This window comes from Corvus kubaryi, unplaced genomic scaffold (genome assembly GCF_017639235.1).
Source record: "Corvus kubaryi isolate FWS band 111438036 unplaced genomic scaffold, C.kubaryi_AGA036_p1.0 62766, whole genome shotgun sequence".
Lineage (NCBI taxonomy): Eukaryota > Metazoa > Chordata > Aves > Passeriformes > Corvidae > Corvus > Corvus kubaryi.
The window spans coordinates 1-20,819 of record NW_024581483.1 but is presented as its reverse complement, the minus strand read 5'-3'; the positions used below and the strand labels follow the sequence as shown (position 1 = coordinate 20,819).

General features: G+C 48.0%; 1 protein-coding gene and 1 long non-coding RNA gene across 2 annotated transcripts; both read right to left on the bottom strand.

Annotated features, from left to right (window-relative positions):
* Window positions 1-3,242: 3,242 nt before the first annotated feature.
* Window positions 3,243-17,172, bottom strand: LOC121672570. The gene is made up of 4 exons (XR_006018897.1): window positions 17,129-17,172; window positions 4,025-4,582; window positions 3,402-3,889; window positions 3,243-3,296 (listed from the first exon to the last, which is right to left on the bottom strand). It is a non-coding gene; the product is annotated as an uncharacterized LOC121672570 (long non-coding RNA).
* A 2,966-nt stretch (window positions 17,173-20,138) lies between these two features.
* MED20 (mediator complex subunit 20) lies at window positions 20,139-20,814 on the bottom strand (the record flags this gene model as incomplete). Its single annotated transcript, XM_042045263.1, has 1 exon — window positions 20,139-20,814. A coding segment is annotated over one exon (270 nt), but the record flags the coding sequence as incomplete, so codon positions are not given.
* Between the last annotated feature and the right edge of the window lie 5 nt (window positions 20,815-20,819).

The following is a 20,819-nucleotide window of genomic DNA, read 5'->3' as shown; positions in this document are numbered from 1 at the left end:
GAGGAAGGGGGCCAAAAGGATCATCAAATCTGACTCCTGGCCCTGCATAGGACACCCCAAATTCCCACTATTTTCCCGAGAGTGTTGTCCAAACATTCCTCGAGCTCTGGGCTGCGCCCACTGCCCTCCTTCTGCACCACATCCTTTTGTGCCAATCCCTCAACCAACACCGTTATTTCTGCACAGGTTTTTTTAAAAGCAGCTTTTAGCTCCAGTGAAAGATCCTGAGTGGACAAGGTCTAAGGAATAAAACTCGGTCTTGTCTCCAAAGGCTGCCCCACACAGCTGCCAGCACGTCTGAAGGGCTTCCATGGAGAGAAAGATGAATTCAGTCCACACACACATATCTGCTCTTCAGCTGCCCCCTTGCCATGGATACATCCAAAAGGAATTTGGGAGTGGAAAGGTGTCACCAGGACCCAGCCTGAGGTTCCCAACTCCAGGCAGAAGCCATGAAAATATCAGGTCATTGTCACAACCGGAGCGTTCCTCCTCAGGCTTCACCTCCTGCCCCCGAATCCTCTGATTTCCCCCAGCCTCCTGAACATTCCAGTGGGGAAAAAACCCAGCTGGGAAACAGGAATCAGCAGGAAGACACACACACACAGAGAACACAACTGGTTTTACTCGATGATTCTTGGAAGTGTGAGGAAATCAAAGCTGGGGCGTGAGGAGGTGCAGAGAGCATTTGCTCCGTGTCCTGCATCGTTTGATGAAAGATTCCCAGTGAATCCCAGTGCTGTGGATCCCTTTTTCCAGTCCCTCCAAGGCTCTGATGGCAGAGGAGGAGGTCAGACCCACACAGGCTACTCACGGAGTGGAGGTTACACATCCTTTCCTCCACGACGCCGCGTCCCGGGCGCGGAGCAGCCCCATCTTCCCAAGGAGTGCCGGCGGATCTCGGAGAATTTAATTACTGGGAACTCCTCACTGCAAGGCAGCTTCAAAGCCCTGAAGAGAGAGAGGGAGTGTAGATACAAAAATGCTGCTAGCGAGGATTTTCTTGCTATTTTCTAAGTCCGTGAGAGACTTTTCTCTCTCACAGAAGAGGTAGCAGAGTTATGTAAACAACCAAACAACTGCAACCTTGAAAAGTCTTGTTTATGGTATGGTAGAAAAATATTTTGACAATGGATGTTTTAGGATTTTAGCCAATCACCCCAAGGGGTGGCTGGTCCTTTGTCCAATTAGACTATGAAGAAAAAAGTCTATAAAAGAGTTTGTAAAATAATTGAATCAATCAATCTTGCTACACAAGGGAGAATATCCTGGTGATGCACAGAAACCAACCCTGGAACGCTGGAGGGGCTGGTCCAGAGCATCCTGAAGCCCTCAGTGCAGAGAGAACTCATTTATTCCAGAATTCTGTGGAATTACCCCCAGAAATCCGGATTCTCAGATGCTCAGACACGTCACACACACAAGAGGCAACTCTGGAATTTCATTCTCTGCTTTCATTTTTGGTTTGGTTTTGGTTTTTTAGGGGGGTAGGCTGTAAAAATCTGCTGATCACATGTAGCCTCTTCATCGTGAGGCTTTTGTAGTGGATGACCCAACATATGGCAGAGGGAAAAAAAATGGGAGTTAAGGGAAAAAAAAGGGAGGAAAAACGTGCCCCCTCCTGTGATCACTTGGATTTTTGGCTGCTTCGATCACTTGGTGAGAGACAGGGGGAGGAGAAGGGGGAAAGATTGGAATAAAAAACAAAAAAGCTGTGCTGAATTAAATTTCATTTCTAGGTGGTTTTTCAAACAATAAAAAGGAAGCGGTGAGGAGCTGTCAGGTGTGAACTGCAACAAAATAACAACCACAGAGGAGAGAAAAAACGAGAAAAAAACCTGCCCAGAGGTAGAAGATAGTGGAAAAAGGGATCTGTTGGAATAATCCATGAGAGACTGAATGAAGTTGGTGACACAGGGACTTGGCACACAGAATATTTGGTTAAAACATCGTTTTATGAGGTGCAAAGTTTAACACTTGCCAAAGCTTTGAGGCAGGGGTCGAGCCCTCACCTGCATGGGTGGGCAGGGAGCTGGCCAGGCTAAGGAAATGTATTTTTAGTGACCACAAATGATGCAAATTTGCTTTAATTCCCATCTTTATCAGTGATATTGCTGTTAGGGATGGACTCTCTTAGAGAAAAAAATCAAATCTCTTCAGTTCTTTCTCCTGGACTCCACCTGAAAACTCAAGTGGCCCCTTCAGCACCCAAAGAACCACGGAGGTGTTGATTTAAACCAGCTCAGGAATTCCCACATCTCCCCTGGGCTGGGCTCATTCCCTCCCAAATCCCAGGACATGGAAAGGCACTTCTGGAAACCCTGAGCTAAACAAAGGATTGATTTGGTCTCTTCTTTCCAAGTTGGAAACATCCCTTTCCCACCTTTTTCCCTCCCCGAGCTTTTTTTCTCCTCTTTCCTCTTAATTTTTCTCCTCAGGTCTGGATAGAAAAGCCGTGGAATTTTGTTTTAGGATCCTGTTTAGCCTCGGTGAGACCAAGTGGCAGAAATTCCAGACACTGTGGTAACATTGACAGCCTTCATTTACATAAAAGAATACTAATTATGTTGTATCATCAACATCTGTGATTCTGCTCACTGCCATATGCGACAGTGTGAGGAATTTAACCCTTGAGCCTCCCCAGCACATGAGATTTGTACTTTTGAAACGGAAAATGGGCTTTAAAGACACAATTTTCCAGGGATTCATCAAACAGCTGGTTGCTCACGGGCTCTGTGAAGTCTCAGCACACGAAATTTTCAAAAACCACAGAATTTATCCTCAATTTCCAAGGAGGAAGAGCTGCTGGGTTCAGCTGGGTACCAGGCTCCCAGGAAATCAATCCCAGAGCAGATCCAGGGCATTAAGGAATCCTGTTTGACAATGCAGGAGGCTGGGAGGAGATCAATCAGCAGCCTTTTGTCAACTGCTTTGGCTTTTCCTGTGCTGGAACAGGAGATTTCCTGCTTGGAAAAGGAAAGAGATTCCAAACACCTCTGTCAGCTGACAAAGCAGCTTTGTTATGTCTAAATCCAGTCATTCTCAGCACAAAAGCACCTTTGATGCTGCATTTGATATCCCTCACCTGGTTCTCTTTAGGCATCCACAGATAATTCCCTTGCAAATCCAAGCCCTAATTCCATGTACATCTGAAACTTGGGAAGAAATTGTGTTTCTTTTAACCCCAAACCACTTGAATGAGAGCTTTTTCCTCGAAAGTGAGGCTTCTCCACCCACCAAGCTCCAGAGCTGTTCTTCACATTCAAGATTTCTCTTGCTGACTCATATTTTTGACTCTTTCCATGAAAAAAAAAAAAAAAAAAAAAGGATTGGAATCAGCTCTCACATGTTCCAAAGGCAGCTGGAGCAGCTGCGGGTCCAGCCCTGCATCCCCCACGCACCAGAGAGCGAAATAAATCCCTGGAAACGCTGGCACATGACTGAGGAGAGAAGTTTTCTTCTCTTTCCCACGTGTACACAAACAATTTGCCACCATCTCCTCCCAGGAACAGAGAGCTGCAGCTCCCAGCGGGAATGACAGGGCTGGGATTAAAGGAGAGCAGGATCAGAGTCAGAACCTGGCACGAGGTGGGGGGGAAAAACAAACCTTGCAGAGATCACAGGGCTGGAGCTGCTTCAGAGATCCCAAATTGCTGCGGTGGATGGGATGAGCCGTGAGCAACGCCAGGATTTAAGGATGGGGAATGAGCACCTTGGATTTTAAAAGCCTTGGAAACAAACACTCAGAGCTCTGCTCTTTGCAATTATCACGTTTAACTCTTGGGTTTGCAGTTTGGTTTTTTTCCCTTCCCATAAAAGCTGATGTCATTTCAAGGAATCTCTGTAAAATTCTCCTTTCTCACCTACTTTGATCTTTTCCAGAGAAGGGCTGGGGAAGGAAAAGAGGGAGAAGGACAATACACTAAAGATGAGCAAAACTGAAATAAAATAACAGGGAATAAAAGGAAAATAGAGGTATTAGTTCAGCTAGTAACATTTTAGAGACTACTTGAAAACTTCTCACCTTGTAAATCACTTAAACACCGGGGCAAACCCCACTTTCTTTCCTTGCATGGCTCATAATCCTGGAAAAAACTCATGGCAAGATCCTCTAACAGCTCCCAGAACCAAATGCAGCAGAAACAATTTGGCTGCTGACCCCTAAAAGAGTGTTACAAGAAACCACACGAGTTCATTCTGCTCCTTTGTGCCATTGTTGCACATTTGGAACCTGATTAAAGCCATCTGCAGGCATCTGTTGACAGCAGCTACTTTCTTTTTCTAAATAAATCTGCAAGAAGCCAAAAGAACCAGTCCAGGGGCCAGGAGCGGTGCTGGATGTTCGACCTTGGAATGATGCTTCTTTTATTTGTCCAAGAGGTGATTCCAGAATAAATAAAGAGTCCAACTCCTGGAAATCATCTGCCAGGACAGGTGGGAAGCTCAGATTGAAGGATTCTTTCACTCATTCCCGCATCCCTCTCCTGGGAATGGCAGAAGTGAAGCAGGGCAGCACCGGGAACTGCTGCCACATTAAATAAAGCACATTTGCCTTTTATTTTTAATCTTTTTTTTTGCAGCACTGTAGGAGGAAAAAAAAAAAAAAATCCTTGGATATTCTCGGTTTCCATCCAAAGCACATAAGGAATATACAGAGTTTGGTCAAATCACAGTGACAGGGCAAGGGGGATGGCTTCAAACTGGAAGAAGGAAGGTTTAGGTTGGATATTGGGAAGAAATTCTTCCCTGGGAGGGTGGGGAGGGGCTGGGATGGAATTCCCAGAGAAGCTGTGGCTGCCTCATCCCTGGAAGTGTCCAAGGCCAGCTTGGAGCAGCCTGGGATGGTGGAAAGCGTCCTTGTCCTGGATGAGCTTTAAGATCCCTTCCCCAAACCATTCTGGAATTCTGGGGTCCTATGAAATAGGTTTAGAAATCTCAGGTGCAAACCCCAAGCACTTCCCACTCTGCCACCTCAAGGAACCCCTTTTTCTGTGGAACTCTCCAATTCCTGCTGCAAACACTCAAAAAAGGAAATATGGGGGTATCAGCGAGATCTCCAAGAATTCCATACAACTCCAAGAATTCCATACGACGACTCCAGAACGTTCTTGCCCTGATTGTTGTAACCTCCCTGTTTGTGAGGCACCAATTCCTGAACCACATGTGTAACACAAACTTGTAATCCGAGCTGCACAGAAAATGGGGAACAAAATCCTGCTCCACCATCCACGGTCCAGTTCTGGCAGGAGCCCTCCCAGGAGGCAGCCCCAGCAAAATCCTTTGCTTCTGGAATTCCAGAATCACTGAGGTTGGAAAGATCTCCAGGATCATCAACCTGTGCTTGATCCTCACCCATCCACATTCCTTGGATACCTCCAGGGATGGGGATTCCAAACCTCCCTGGGCAGCTCCTTCCAATTCCTGACCGCCCTTTCCATGGAGAAATTCCTCTGGAATTCTTCCCTGCTTCTCAAAGACACCAGAAATGACAATTTTTCAAGGGAAAACCCCTTCATGTAATAGATATTCTGTTAGAAAATAGGAATTGCTGCTCCAAGGAAGGAGCATCACCACCATTCCCCCCCCCGCCCCCTCTCCTTAGAGACCCTCGTGGGCCACAATTACTCACCCAGAGCATGGAAAATACCCAGGAAAAGAAGCACAAAGCTCATTTTCCTTCTCTTTCTCCAAAAATCCAGCAGGGTTTCTCCCTTTACTCCTCTCCTTCAAGCCCTGCTGGGTTCAGACTTTCAAATTCCATCCCTGAGGAGCAACAATGGCCAGGGAGATTCTTCCAGGGAGATTTTTCCAGGGAGACTTTTCCAATTTTTCTGGAGCTCTTTTCCTGAGAACTGTCAGCTTCCTATCCCACAACTGCTGCCTTCCCTCTCTCCAGGATGGCACAACAGCCAAATTATAGGCAAATTAACGAGGAAAAAAGAGGAAGACACAGAGGAAGACAAATCCTCCACCTGGATCTCACCAAATCCTGAGAATTCCCAACCTTCCCATGCCAGGAGGGAGGTCAGGATCCTACAGGAGCCAAGGAAGAGCTTCCTGCTGGATTCAGGCACTGGAGGACTCCACAGCCCACCCAGCTGTTCCAAACTCCAGCTCTGGGCACAAGGGAGCTTGAGGAAAATGGGATTTTCCTGCCAACTTCGCCAGCAAGTTCAGGTTTATGAACCCCTCTCAGTTAATTCCAACTCTGGAAGTGTTAAACTCTTCCTGGGAGTTTCCAAAATCCCTTCTAGGCTCCAACATGGAATTCTCAGGAATCAGTTTTCAAAGAAATACTGAAAAAACCCAACCAACCCCCCCCCAAAAAAAAAGAATCAAACAACCCAAAGCACTCGGATCAGGAAAATCCTATTCCCTGCACTGGCAGCATTCCTTGGGGGCACAAACAGGATTTCTGCAGGATTTGGTTCTCTGGATTCTGTCAGGAAGCTGAAGTTGCTGGATTTTGGCCCATCTTTGACTTTAGAGCACAACAAATATACAAATAAAGCATTTTTCAAGTCCAACCTCCAAATCAACCAAACTGCTCAAGATAAATGAAGTACTCAGGGAATGGAGCCCCAGGGAAGGAGCAAGGATGGAAAACCTCCCTAAAACTCTGGAATTCTGAGCACTTTAGAAAAAAGCTTTAATGTCTTCAAGACTGCTTTAAATATGACTTGGGGCCTCCTGGAAACTGGAATGTGCCTCACCTACAGTGAAAAGGGAATGAAATATTCCCCACTCCTAAAGTCTGGAATGGATAAAATAACCCGATCCTGCCTTTTTTTTGCTGTTCCCACTCACGGTTCCTGGGGAATTGTTGGAGCTGCACTACCCAAAACCACCTCCCTCTGCTTCCTGGTGAACTCCAAGGAGTCAGAGAAGCCACCAAACTCCTTTGGGGTTGGCTGGGAGAGAAATTTATGACTCCACCAAAAGACTTGGCATCTTGCAAGAGCTGGAATTCCAGCTCCACACAAAGGGCTGCACATGTGTCTTCTATCCAACATTCCTTCCCGATGAAGATCCCTGGGAATGGAGCAGCGGTTCAGGGTTTGGAAATAATCATGGAGAGGCAAAGAGGAGTTAAATCCTTCAGTCCACGAAGGGATGAGCTGCTCTGTGTCTGCACTGCCATGCAAATGCAGCCACGCCAGTTAAAACGTGGAAGTTTTTCAAGTTTCAAGTATTTTAAAGATGAAATTTGAATATTCTTATTGAGCCGAGCTCAGTTTCTCATCTAAGAGATGAATAAAAGTGATTAAAACCTCAAGTACCTCTATTTTTAATTTGCACCTCTTGACTTTAGCTTTAGGACTCTCAATTTCCAGGTGAAATATTGTCTGTTCTTTAGGGTCACTGAAAACAAACGAACAAACAAGATCCATGTCCTACAGATCCCTGAAAATGTGGGAATTACTATTTAATGGCCCCAGATGTTAAAAAGCATCATTAAAATGCTATTTATGTCTTAGTTCACAGCTTTCTAGAAGTCAATTTCTCTATTTACTCCAGCACATAAAAACCCTTCTCCCCTTTCTTTCCACAGGCGTCCAGGTTTTATTTTTGGGATGGCTTTTGGAAGTGTCAATAAGCTGGGAAACGCGATCCCAACACAGATCTGGGCATCGAAACAATTCCTGAACAACTGCAGTTCTCCTGAACCAGCCCAAAGGGAAGGAACTCGCAGCAATTCCCTGCCTCTTCCACCTGGAGAAGCCTGAAGCAGTTACAGCAAACACACACAATCGGAATCATCAGCCCGGAGCAGGAAGAAGAACGGAATTAGGACCAGCTGAGAGTTGATTCTGTCTGACAGAAAGTTCTAATTTCACTTTACAACCAGCTTGGCACAACTTGGGAATTCCCAAAGGATTCTGGGTCTACAGGGGCGACAACAGCAGAGGGTGATGTCCCATGTCCTGAGGTTTTCCACCCAAACATCCCTCCTGAACAGCTCAGCTGGAGCAGGCAGGGGAGGAGCTTTAATGGCACAGAATCAGTGGCACTGACTCCAAATCCATGGGAAATTCACTTTTTTTCGTGCCCCCCATCCCCGAACTGTCGGGATTCACACCAAACCCAGCATCTTTGCTTCCCTTCACGCTTCCCACTGCGCAGGGATCCTGCTCCAGGGACAGAGGCACAGGCAGGGATCTGGGCCCATGGAATAATTAACCAGGCACAGGTTAAACCAAATCATCCCAACGTGACAAAGCAGGAGCAGAGATCAGCAGCCTTGCCCTCGGATTCCCACTTTCCCTGCCTTATCATTCCTTTTAATCATAGCCAGCCACACAAATCCCTACGTTTTTCCAGTCTGCAGGAAGCGTTTTTGCTTTTTCCCCACGCTCTTTAACCATTATTATCCCACTCAGCACATCCCATTTATCACCAATCGGCAGGAAAACAACACATCCAGTGAGTTGAGGTTCACAGCAACAGTTCATAGATTATGTATTAAAAAATACCAAAAATCACCCACTCAGCCTTTTCACAGGGAAAATCCTACTCCAATCCCACCCAGCTTCCCAATAACAACAACAAAATCCAACATCATTTTGGACCTGATCACCTTAAAGGTCTTTTCCAGCTTCACTGATTCCATGACTGCAAAGGCAGAGCCGGTTACATTCTGACCTCGAGCACCTTCAGAATTCCCAAACCTGATTTAATTCTGTATCAAAACCCAGGGAATGGCAATAAAACAAACCCCAAACCCCTCCGTGGCACAGGGATGAGGGGAAGTTTGGCAGCTCCGGCACCTCGGGGTCCTCTCGCTGCCGCAGGGATCCACGAGCAGCCGCGGGATTCGGCAGCGGAATCCCAGCCTCTTCCAGGATCTCTTTGTGACAGACACAAAGAGGGATTACGGCACGGAGTGAACACTTGCTAAGTTCTGGGGAGTCCTCTGCTGTTCTTTTTGGAACACAATTCACATCCATCCTGGCGAAATCTCCGCCGGCCTAGGAACGAACCCATCCCGGCGGAGGCGGGAGCGGATCCGGGAGCCATCGGTCACGCCGAGGTGTCAGAGCCATCTCCGAGGCAATAAAGCACCAGCCAAGCCCAGCAGGCTGTGCCTTATTATCTCCCCAGCCAGAATGAACAGGCAAAGAGCATTGAAGAGAAGGGCACAATTCCACAGGCTGGGCTCGGAGCAGGGAAGGTGCCTCCGATGCGTTTGGGATCCCCAGACAAAAATAACGCTGTGTTCCAGCAGCCCTCTCCAGCATTTGCTTTTCCTTCGCTTGCCAATCAATTATTAGGGGTTTTTTTTAACCCCAAACGAGCGAGGCAGAGCAGCAGAAAATTTTCTGGGGGTTTTATAAATGCCATAAAAGGGAGTAAATCGCGGTGATTTCTCCAATTTATCCAAGCGCAGCGAGGACTTCGGGGTTTTATTTGTCTGACCAACAAACCCCAAGGTGCTCGGTGGTATTTATGTCCAGCATCTCTAAGAATTCCCACATTCCCATATGGAGAGTGCTGCTGTGTCCCCAGCTCTGGAAATAGCAAATCTCTGAGCCCTCCACTCAGACCCTGGGGCTCGACCAAGGGCTTCTGTGTTTTCTTGCCAACAAAGAATTAAGGGATTTACACATCCTCTTCCCCTGCTCAGCTGCTGGGCCTGTTTTGTGTTGGGAAAAGCGAATCTATCCAGCAATCCCTGCTCTTCCTCAGTGTCCAAACAGGGACCTGGAGCGGCATAAATAAAACTAAGATTTGTGTTTGCAGCCCCAGCCTCACCCAAGGTTTGTGCCTCTATTTTCTGCTACGAAAGGAAGAATTTCATTTGCTCAAATCTACCTTTCCCCCCCCCCATTTCCTGATGGAATTATTCCTGATTTGCATATTAAGAATCCTGTTCTGGCTGAAATCTTTTTTTTTTCCTCCTGAATTACAGGCAGGATCTGAGTGGTGCCTTTGTCCTCCCCACAAGCCGAGGTCGGAAGCAGGACCCCGATTTGTGAACTCTCAGGTTGTTAATCTTCCTTAAGAACTGCAGATCAACCCAGGCCCCTTTCTGCAGCATCTGTTATTTTAATAAATTATCCTCCCAAGAGGTTAAAGTTCATCCCTTCAATTTGTCCTGAGATGAAACAACAACAGGACAAGGAGAGCAAGGAGGGAGAGGTGAATTTGGGTTTGATGCCACGAAAAGCCGTCCCTAAACCCTTCCAACTTGAGGATAAACAGGATATCTCCTCCCTTATTCACTGACTCATTTCCACATTGTCCAAACCAGCAGGTTCCAACCATCCTGGGAAGTGCAGGAAAAGAGCAGTGCAAATTCCAAAGGAGATTTTTTTTTTTTTCCCCTCCCCCTTTGAAAGCCACTTGCTGTTTCCACCCTCTATCATGAATATTTGATTTCCTCAAAATAAACTCTGGTGAGCAGGATCTTCATCCCTGCTCTGATTCAGGTGAATTAACTATTCTTAGTTAAATAGATTTGTTTCTAGTCTTAGTCTGATGACAGATTAACTCCTGACTGGTCGGATTATGGATTTACCTCTGGAACTAAATCACTTTTGAATCTGAGTTATAGCTATTAGTTCTTTATAGCTCAGCTGAACAGCTTTTAGTGCCTCCTTTGTGTTTTTGAAAGAATGATTAAACATCATTAAATCCAAGCTCAGGGCTCTTTCTCACAACTCCAGGGAATAAACAGCTGATTTAAGGGGGTTTTTTAAAGAATAGCAGTTTTACACAGATTTTTTTCAGCATAATTAATGCCATCCTAAGTCTAGAATGGTTGTCCTTAAAATGAAAACAAGTTTTTCGTGCTTGTGTGGTTTTAAAGGACATAACCCCCACTTTGTCCTCCTCACAACTCTCTGGATCAACCTGCTCTTCCCACATGGTATTCCCATTATTTTTCTCCATCTGCAGAAGACACAAAAAACCCACAAAATCACAGAATATCCGGAGCTGGAAGAGATCCACCAAAATCATGGAAGTCCAAATCCTGACTTCTACACAGCAACCAGCAGACATTAAAACATGGTTTGCTCTTAAATGAAACATGAAATATTCCAACTATGACACCAGAAACGTCCCTGCCACCAGAAGAAGCAGCCACTAAGAGGAACCTCAATAACAAAAAGAAACCCACCTGTAACTGCCATGGAAAGTCACTGGATGGGAGAGCTGGAGCACGGATGCTGAAATCCAGGATTTCGGCTCCCTCATCCCAAATCAAGGGGTTTTTATTTAACACAGCCCAAATTTTGGTGAATTCATCTTGAAGCAGCCCTCTGAGCCAGCCACGACCTCTGAATGATTTAATTTCTCACTGTTAATGACTTGAAAACCCCTTAAACATCCAGTTCCACCAACACCCCTACAGACACATGCACACACCCAAACAGATACCCATATATATATATATAAAAATACATCCCTGGATTTGTGTAACTCAATCCTTACACCCTTCCCTCCACCCAGAAAGCCACAGTGACTATAAACCCAAACACCATTAATCAAAAAAAGCCATAAACTCCTCATTCCATGAGTTACATCTCAGGTGGGGCAGGGGGAGGTTTTCATGCCCAACTTTATTTGCTGAAGTTCAGTGCATGAAGAAATGATCTGGGTCTGGGGGACCCCAGAGCAGAATTTATGAATAAAAATATAATAAGAAGGTAATACTCGAGGTAGGAGTCAGCCACAAATCTCCATCACTTTCTTCATACACACAGCACTTGTTATTGAACCTGCAGCACAAGGCACAGCTCTAAACCAGCTGAAATTCCTGGATAAAGTCAATCCCAGCACCAGGCAAGAGCTGGAATGGGTCCAGCACATCCAAAGAAAGGATTTACAAGAGCAAAGAGTGGCAGGACAAGGGGGGATGGATTTAAACTGATAGGGAGCAGGTTTAGATTGGATATTAGAGGAAAATTCCTCCGTTCGAGGGTGGGGAAGCCCGGGCACAGGGAGTTGTGGCTGCCCCATCCCTGGAAGTGCCCAAGGCCACGTTGGAGCACCCAGGGATGGTGGAAGGTGTCCCTGCCCATGGCAGGGGTGGCACTGTTTGAGCTTTAAGGTCCCTCCCAACCCAAACTATTCTGGGATTTAGCACAAAGCCCAGTTTTGTCAGGAACTTACTGGAATGGAGTCAGGCTCAGAGAAACCGATCCCTGTCAGGGGAAAAAAAAAAAAATGGGAACAAAGCCCCAGCAGTGCAGAACCCACAAGGCAGCACTGAGTGCTCTCCTCAGGACACTTTTAGGATTTCCAGCTAAAAGCCACTTATCACTTCACCACCCCACCCTGCCCAGCTCCTTCCACACCGCTTTTATTTCAACTCCAAACCCTCCAATTGTCTTCGGAAGCTTTTCAAAGCCTGGGAGAGAGGGGCAGAATGTAATTAGAGGACAGTATTTCTTCATCAAATCTAAAGCCGCCCACTGAAAGCGAGTGGGAAAATCCGGTCCCAAGGCAGCGCTGCCTCCATGGAGGGGATGGATTTGCTTTTCACAGGGAATAAGGGATGGGAGCCGTGGTCACCGTTCCTTAATCAGCTCAGCTGATCCCCTATAGAACATCTCAATGCAGGGACACAGCTGTGGCCCATAACTCTTGGCTTGATCTTCCATGCTTTGCCTGAAAAGCCTGAAAAGGGCAGAAATGCACTAAAGCTTTGCTCCAGTAAATTGGTCCTTTGAAAAAAAAACAACCCAACCCCATCCCTGGCTGCACGCAGAGGGGGGGGAAAACAGCTCCTTTTTTTCAGTGCCCACGGTTAGGGGTTGAGTGTGAAAGTTTTTGTGATCTCCATCAGCCCCCAAAACCATTATTTCCTTTTAGAAGCCAAGTTATTTAGCGATTCCAGCCTTCTGTGGGGATTCCCGTGCCTGAGGATGTGCTTTTTCCTTTGGCTTTTCAGTCAGCAAACTCCCAAAAACGCAGAAAAAACACCTCCTTAGTCAGAATCTTTCTTTAAATAGTCCATTTGTCATGACTGACACGTTACACAAGACACATTTCAGAGGAACTTAGAGCTGTCAGATCCCTGGATTCCAGCTCTCTGTCTCCATTTGGAAAAGCAGCTGAAAGCTGAATTACAGAGCCAAGCAGAGACAAGAAAAGTGCGAGCACCGTGGGGAGGAACACGAAAAGCTCCTGGTTTTCAGATATCTTTTACTTCCTCAGTAAAGCTCTTACAAAGCCAGACTTCTCAGTGAATTACAGCATAATTACCTAATTAAAGGAACTCACCTAGCGAGCGTTCTTTCAAAAAAATCCCAAGGTATGTCCCAACAATTTGCCGTTTTCTGAGGGGTTTCGACTGATTTGTCACGAACTGGAGGTGTAACAGCTCACGTGCTTCTCATTATCATCTCGCAAAGCTAAAAGCTCATTAACAACAATTAGGGAAAAAATATAAACTTGGCAGCTTTGTGTTATTTTACGCCTACTTCAGACACTTCTTAACACTGTTGCCAAAAGGGATTTTTTTCCTTTCTCGCCCAGCAGAACAGTGGGTTTTAATCTGCATTTTCCTCAGTACACCAGGATATTAATTACTGCAAGTACACAAATCATCAGCTTCAGCTCACCTAGAAATTCCATCCCAAAGACACTGGCAAAGGGCAGAATCTCACTTCCATTTCTACTTCCTCTCCCCTTTAATCTGTTTTGTTTTCATGGGGTGTTCTGGCTGCTCTGTGCTGGAATTCCCTGGCTCCTGAAGCTGGAATTCCCTGGCTCCTGAGCCACAAAAGCCTCACCTGATCCATCTCTGAGCTAAACTCTCCTAAAACCCCAAAGTGAAGAGCATTTGTGGGCACACAGGGAGACATCAACCAACAGCTGAGATATTCTCAGCTTTAAATGGGATTTTGAAATTATTTCTGTTCAACAATTTGGATTTGCTCAGCACCCTCAGGAGCAAAGACTCGTTAAGGGTTTCACACTAATGAGGATCCTCTTCCTTTTCACTGGCATTGGAGGGGGGCATTTTTCCATACAAGAGCCTGTGGTGAAGGGTTTGGGAAAGGTGAAGGGTTTGGGAAAGGTGAAGGGTTTGGGAACAACAGGCTGCTGAGACAGGAACATCTCCCAAGGTTTCATTCCCCAAAGGGGAAAAAAAAACCCCAGCACCAAACCCAACCCTTGATGAAATATTCAAGCTGAAAACCACAAAGGTTGTTAAACAAAGCAAGAAAACTTCTCATTCTCCCTGGAGAGGATTCCTGCAGAAAAGAAAGGACTGGAGGGGAGGGGGGATCTTTGGAACAACCCCATCTTCCCACTCCTCCTCACCTCAACCACTGCTCCCATAGACAAAGCTTTAGGACAAGTTATTTATTATTTCTCTGTTTATTTATAACAATTTTAAACCAAACCCCTCAGTTTTGTTTTGCCTCAGAGCTGGGGTCAACTTCAGAAAACCTTTCACACTTCCCCAAAGCTAAAAACACTCGGGAAAGAATCCACACTTAACACAGCAGCAGCTGAATTTTACGTTATTCTTGTAGAATTTTGTAGTATTTTGAAGTATTTCCGTTTGTTAACTGTTCTAAATCAATCCATTAACATCTTCTGAGGGCTGAGAAAACACTAAATTTCACTTTATGAGTCCCAGCAGAAGCCCTGTGACGTTGCAGTAGAAAAACAGTTAACGAAGGGAAAAAAGGCCACGAAAAACAGGATCTGAAAGACATTTTCAGTCCTTTCTACTGAATAAACCACTTTTGCTGCTGAGAAAGTGCTTCTTGTCACGTGTTTGGAGGTGCTGAGACAAAACAGGGCTGCTTAAAAATAATAATTAACAAGTGAGTGTGTTTTAGCACTGAGGAAAACAACCTGCAGCGTGTGATGTGGGCAGAGCTGCACCAGCCACAAGAAACTCTCTGCAAAAAAATACACCCAGAGCAGAGACAGAACCTGAATTTGTTTTTTTCTGTCCCCACTGACCAATTGTCACCATGCCCTTCCCAACCCACGAGGCTGACCCCCAATTTCTCCATCCTCACAGGGCCTCCTGTCAAGCCCAGGGTTTTGGACCACATGCAGCCGGAATCTCGGCAGGAATTGGAGCAAGAGATTCCTTCCTAACAATCCTTGGACACACAACAGCCAAACAAATCCCCAGTTTTGGCTTCCTGGCTCTTTTCTAGCCCCTAACCCGTTGCATATGTGACTATTGTCCAAGCCCTGCTCCTGAACAAGCGAAATTCTCTGTAACAAACCCAGCTTGCACAAGACCCAGAATTATTCCACACTGGAAAAAATCTGCCAACTTCAAAACACCCTTTTCTACTCGGAGTCAGCTCGTATTCATCGGGAGAACGACCAGGGGAGGAATAAATGCACATTTATGGTTTGCTGAAAGCTCGGAGACATCAAACGCTGCTCACGCTTGGCACATCATTCCCAAATATTTGCACCCAGCCCGTTCTCAAGGCAATTAAAAACACCAAATAAAACCCCAAACGCTTTTGTTGCTTTCTCCTTTTTGGGTTTTTAAACATCACCCAACCTCTCTGACCCTGGATAAACCACAGCAGCCCCCGAGTGCAGCTGCCCAAGGCAGAGCAGCCAAAATTCGGTGAAAATTCCTCTCGGGGCAGCTCCCAACACTTTACAGCAACACTCATTTAATCCAAGTTTAATCCACATGGCTCCCATCCACAAGGAGTTTTTAATTCACAATTCCACTCATTTATCCCCTCTCATGCTCCAGCTCTTTCTCCCATCCTCATTCCCACATCCCAGCCACGTTTCCTCAGCTCCAGCAGCAGCTCAGCTCTCAGCCCCCTCCCCAACACCTTATTTTTGCTTCCAGCCCCCCCAAACCATCCCTTTTAATCCGCTATTTTCTGCCTTCCCTCCGGATAAAGAACGACTGACTCTATTCCAAAAAAACTCCCGCCGAACTCCATCAGTTTTCCCTGGAACGAGGAATCACCGCCTCATTCCCTGGGCTCCACGAGCATCTTCCCCGAGCATTTTCCCCGAGGCAGCGGCGCGTGAAAGGACCAAATTTTGCATCGTTTCACACCAGACGAGCCCAGCGACTCCAGGCATCTTCCCCTGACTAAAAGCACAGCAAGGAACTCCGCAAAGTAAAGACAACTTCCCACTCTCCCAGCTCCAATATTTCGGGATAACGGGATGCTTTCCCCACGCTGTTCCTCCCCCGGCAGTACCTGGAGCTGTTCTGACACAGGGATCAGGCTCGATCCCTGCGTAACGCGATTAACGGGCGCTTTCCCTAAAATTAGCAGCTTTTCCAGCGCTGAATTCCCGTTTGGAGGGGCTCGGTTATGCCTGATCCGTGATTCCCGTGGCTCCGGGAGCCCTCGTGGTAGGGGGGGGACCCCCTCGGAGGTTTAAAAAAGGGGGATTTTGAAGCAGTTTTGCTGCCTGGAGCTGACTCTCACCGCCAGCAAACCCAACCCCAAGCCCACCCCCGATCAAGCTCTGCTCTTTCCCCCTCTTGGGGACACAAACCCACGGCTTTTTGGGGTTGTATTTTTTTCTAAAGAAACACAAACCCGCATCGATTTTCCCCGTTTTCGTGCCCTCTCCCCGCTCCACCACGCTCAGCACGGGGGTTTAAAGGGAGTTTTTAAAGGGGTTTTCTCCCCCTCCCACCAAAGCCACGACCCCCAGCACCCCCTCACGGTCCCGGGGAGGGGGGAACGTGTGGGAAGAGGGTCCCGGGCAGGGGGCGATTTGAGGCGGTGGAAGGGGATCTGGGGTTGGTTTAGGAACGGGGTCTTGGGGAGGTTGACGGGGGGGTCTGGGGAGGTGGGAGTCGATCCCGGGGATGAGGGGGGGAATGTGGAGAGGGGAGGATGTTCCCTCAACAAAGGGAAAGTTGCGGAGCCGCCGAGCCCGGCGCGGGGGTCCCGCCCGCACACAAAGGCGGCGACCCCCGTGATGGATGACCGGGGGGGGGGGGGGGGGGGGGGACAAGGGGGCCCCCCTCCCCCCCACAACCGCATCACGGGGGGGGGGTGTCCCTTTGAGGGGGGGGCACCAAAGACCCCTCCTCCCGTCCTCCTCAACCCCCCCATGTCCCCCCACCCGTCTCTCCCTCTCTGTCCCCAGGGGGGGTCGCGTCCCGTGTGTCCCCCCCCTTCACCCCCCCGTCCCCTTTATTTACCGCCATCACCAGCACGCGCGAGCTGTCACCCAGCGCGAGACGCCCCGGCCGGCCACGCCCCCTCCCCGCCCATTGGCCGCCGCGCCCCGCCCCGCTCTTTCATTGGCTGCAGGGCACGTCACTCAACATCAACACCCGCCCCCATCGCCGCCGCTTACGCCAATTGCGTAGCGCGGCACACAGGCTAAGACCGCAGGTACTTACGCTGTTTGCTTAGCGTACGCACCCCGCTGGCGTAGAGTACGCCGCGGCGGGCAGAGCGCTGGCGGGGCGTACGGAGTCTGCGCAGCCGGCAGGGGGCGCTGTTCAATGGGCGCCGGGGGGGGCGGGCGGCGCGGGTTCGAGTCCCGCCCCCGCCCGTGACGTACCGGGCTTTGTGAATCGCGGGGCCGAAGTTCGGTTGAGGCACGGGACGGTAAATAAGGGTGTCTCGGAGACAAAGAGACTCTTAAAGGGGCGGCGCGGGGCCCCCCGAAGGGGTGGCGTGGGGTGGGAGGTACCCCACGGGGGCCCTGAGGTGATGGAAGGTGCTGAGGTGATGGGGGGGGCGCGCCCCACGAGGGTCCCTGAGGTGATGGGGGGACACAAGGGGGAGGCTGTGAGGGCTTTGAGGTGATGCATACCTTGAGATGGAGATCCTGAGGTGATGAGGGGGCACCCTGAGGTGATGGGGGGGCGAAGGGAGTTCTGAGGTTGATGAAAACCGTAAGGTGATGGGGGGGGGGGCACCCCAAATGGTCCCTGAGGTGATGGGAGAGACAAGGGGGGCTCTGAGATTCTGAAGACCCTGAGGGGGCACCCCAAAGGGTCCCTCAGATGATGGGGAGACCAAGGAGGGGGCTATGGGGACTCTGAGTTGATGGGGGGGGGTTATGGGGTCTCTGAGGTGATGGAGACCCTGAGGTGATGAGGGGACACCCCAAAGGGTCTCTGAGGTGATGGGAAGGGTCTAAGGGGGCTGCGGGGCCCTGAGGTGATGGAGAACCTGAGGTGGGGGATCTGAGATAATGGGGGTCACACCCCACATGGCCCCTGAGGTGACAGGGACCCCGAGGTGAGGGTGGCCCGTTTTGACCCCATACCTGCGCTGAAATCCACGCTGGCACAGCTGCAACGAGTCTGCAACGTCTAAGAATTCAAACTGGAGGTGAACGATCCTCACTCTCTTTGTGAGTTTAAAAAAAAAAAAGCCACAGCACAAGAACGGAACAAAAGCCCCAAAAAATCCCCTGGGGTGGCAGAGAGACTCGGGACTGGCTCTGCCACAGAAGCACTTGTGACCCTGATAACATCCCCTAGCTAAATAAATAAATATAAATAATAAACCACGCAGGGGTGAGGCCTCCATTCCCAATATCCCTGTTCCCTCTAGGTCAGGCTTCAATTTAGGGAATGAAACAACATTGACAGAGATTTTGAGAGGTGCAGAAGCAGAGGAAAAAGGATCCATGGTGGAACAGGACCTCAGTGTGGCCACCTCTCCCTCTGAGAAAAACAACCTTCCAAACCATGATTTGACAGGAAAAATGAGGATTTTTTTCAGGGAAAAAGAGTAATTTTGGCCATCAAGAGCCAGAGCCATGTGAGGCAGCTGATTCCCTCATTCCCAGAATGCAGCAACAGGCTTTGCTGGGACATAAAGGACTAAATCTTCTTCATCCTCACGTCTGTGGAAACCCACTGACGTCAAGGGGTTAATTAAAGGCAGAACATGGCTCCAGGGGTCCCTTTTTAGAACTCCAGGAACAGCAGAATGTATTAATAAAAACCCCAGGAATCCCCAGGGATTCCAGCACACACTTCCACGTTTTTTAAGCACGTGAGCAGAGTTTTGCCATCTCTGGTGACGGAGCAGCCTTGGGAATTAACAAAGCATTACCAACATTCACCATGACTAATCTGCTCATTAAGTGGGGTTGGGTTTTTTTTAACCTTAAGGCTTGTAATGGAAAACAGGACAGGGATATATCCCTATAAAACTTAAGTTTGTTTCCCTAAGTTTTCCCAGTTTAACCAGGTGGGACAACAGTGAATTTTCACCACTGAACAGTCCCACACAAGCCATGAACTTGGGGCTAAGAGCTGCAAAAAATTCAGTATATTCAGCATGTTGGAATTGCTACCACACTTAGGGGACGTTGTGCCATTTCTTATGGCTCATTAACCACCTCTTGCTGGGCCCTGTGCTGATTAAATTTATTAAATGCTCACAACTAAAAGCTCGGAGCACTCCAACAGTTAATTAGGTTTGAAGGTATAAATGATAATCAGAGAATCACATTAAAAAAAAAAACAAAAAAACCCCAGTTCTCAGCCAGAAAATCAAGCCACAAATCAGCTTTTCCCCCTTCTTGCTTCAGAAAAAAAAAACGTTTAGGACAAATTATTTCTGTTTTCTTTGCTCTTATGGGCAAGGAACCATCAATATTTTTTCCCTGAGCTGCTTCTTCACAAGGAATCCACTGTCCTGCTTGGAAATCTCCCTTCCCATAACCATCCTTGGAGCTTCTCCACCTGCCCTTTGCATCCAGGGTACATCCCAGCGGGGCTGGAATGCTGGTGCCTTCCCAGGAATATGAAGGAAAAAAATACACTGAAGTGGTATCATTATGTCTTACAATGAATTTTTGGCTCTTATTGCCCAATCCCTCCTTATTCCATTGAATCTTGAAGCCATCAGGATTCCTCAAATGGTGTGCAGGGACAGGACGTTTATTACCAACCTTAAAAACAACGGGATAAAGCAGCTGGAATTCCCTCAGTGCCTGAAAAACCTCCTGCCAGGCTTATTTATTTCTTTTTTTTTCATTTATCCAGAGCCTTCATTGAGAGGCAGCAGATTTGGGCACTCCCATCAGCTACAAAGGGTGAAGGCAAGGTAAGAACGTGCCAGGAACAGCAAAATGCAAGAATTCCTGGATTTTTTCACAGGGAAATGTTTGCTTTGGGGGTATAAAGCTGTTGAACCAAATCCAAGGGAAGACTCTGTAAATAAACAACACAAACATTATGCAGGGACTCCTCCTCCTCCCAAAATCCAGCGTTTTATTGGGATGGAACACAGCAAAACACTGATGCAGATATAAAAAAATACAAATTTACCAGATCTCTCCTGTAGCTGCTTGAAGTCATGGAAGCCCTGCCCTTGCTTTTGGCTGGAATTTCTCTTTTCCCTGTGGATAAACAGCGATTCCCCACACGAACCACTGTTGTCCAAAGAACCACAGAACCGTGGATCCAAGAATCCCAAACCGTGCGGGACAACCAGAAACGCACGAGGCACCGGGAAACTTCGAAATAGGAGAAATCAAGAAGGCAAAAAAAACCCCTGCGGCTGCTTCCCGTGCCACACCCTGGAGGGCCTCTGGATCCAGGCAGCAAACAGGATGCAGTCAAGGAGCTCCAGGGAATCCTCCTCACCTGATGCCAGCCACGGGGACCTGCTGCTGCTTGCGGATCTTGTTGAAGAGCTCCATGTACTGCACCATGGTGTCCCCGGGGCTGTAGGCGCTGTCGTGCTTGGAGCCGAACACCGACGGGATCCCGGGCGTGTGGCTGCCCATGAAGCTCTGCATGAACTCCATCAGCAGGTTCCAGCAGTCGTTGGCGATCACACAGGGGCAGTATTCCACCTGGGGACACAGCCCAGAGCCCTGGAGCTGCCAGGAAGGACAGTATTCCACCTGGGAAC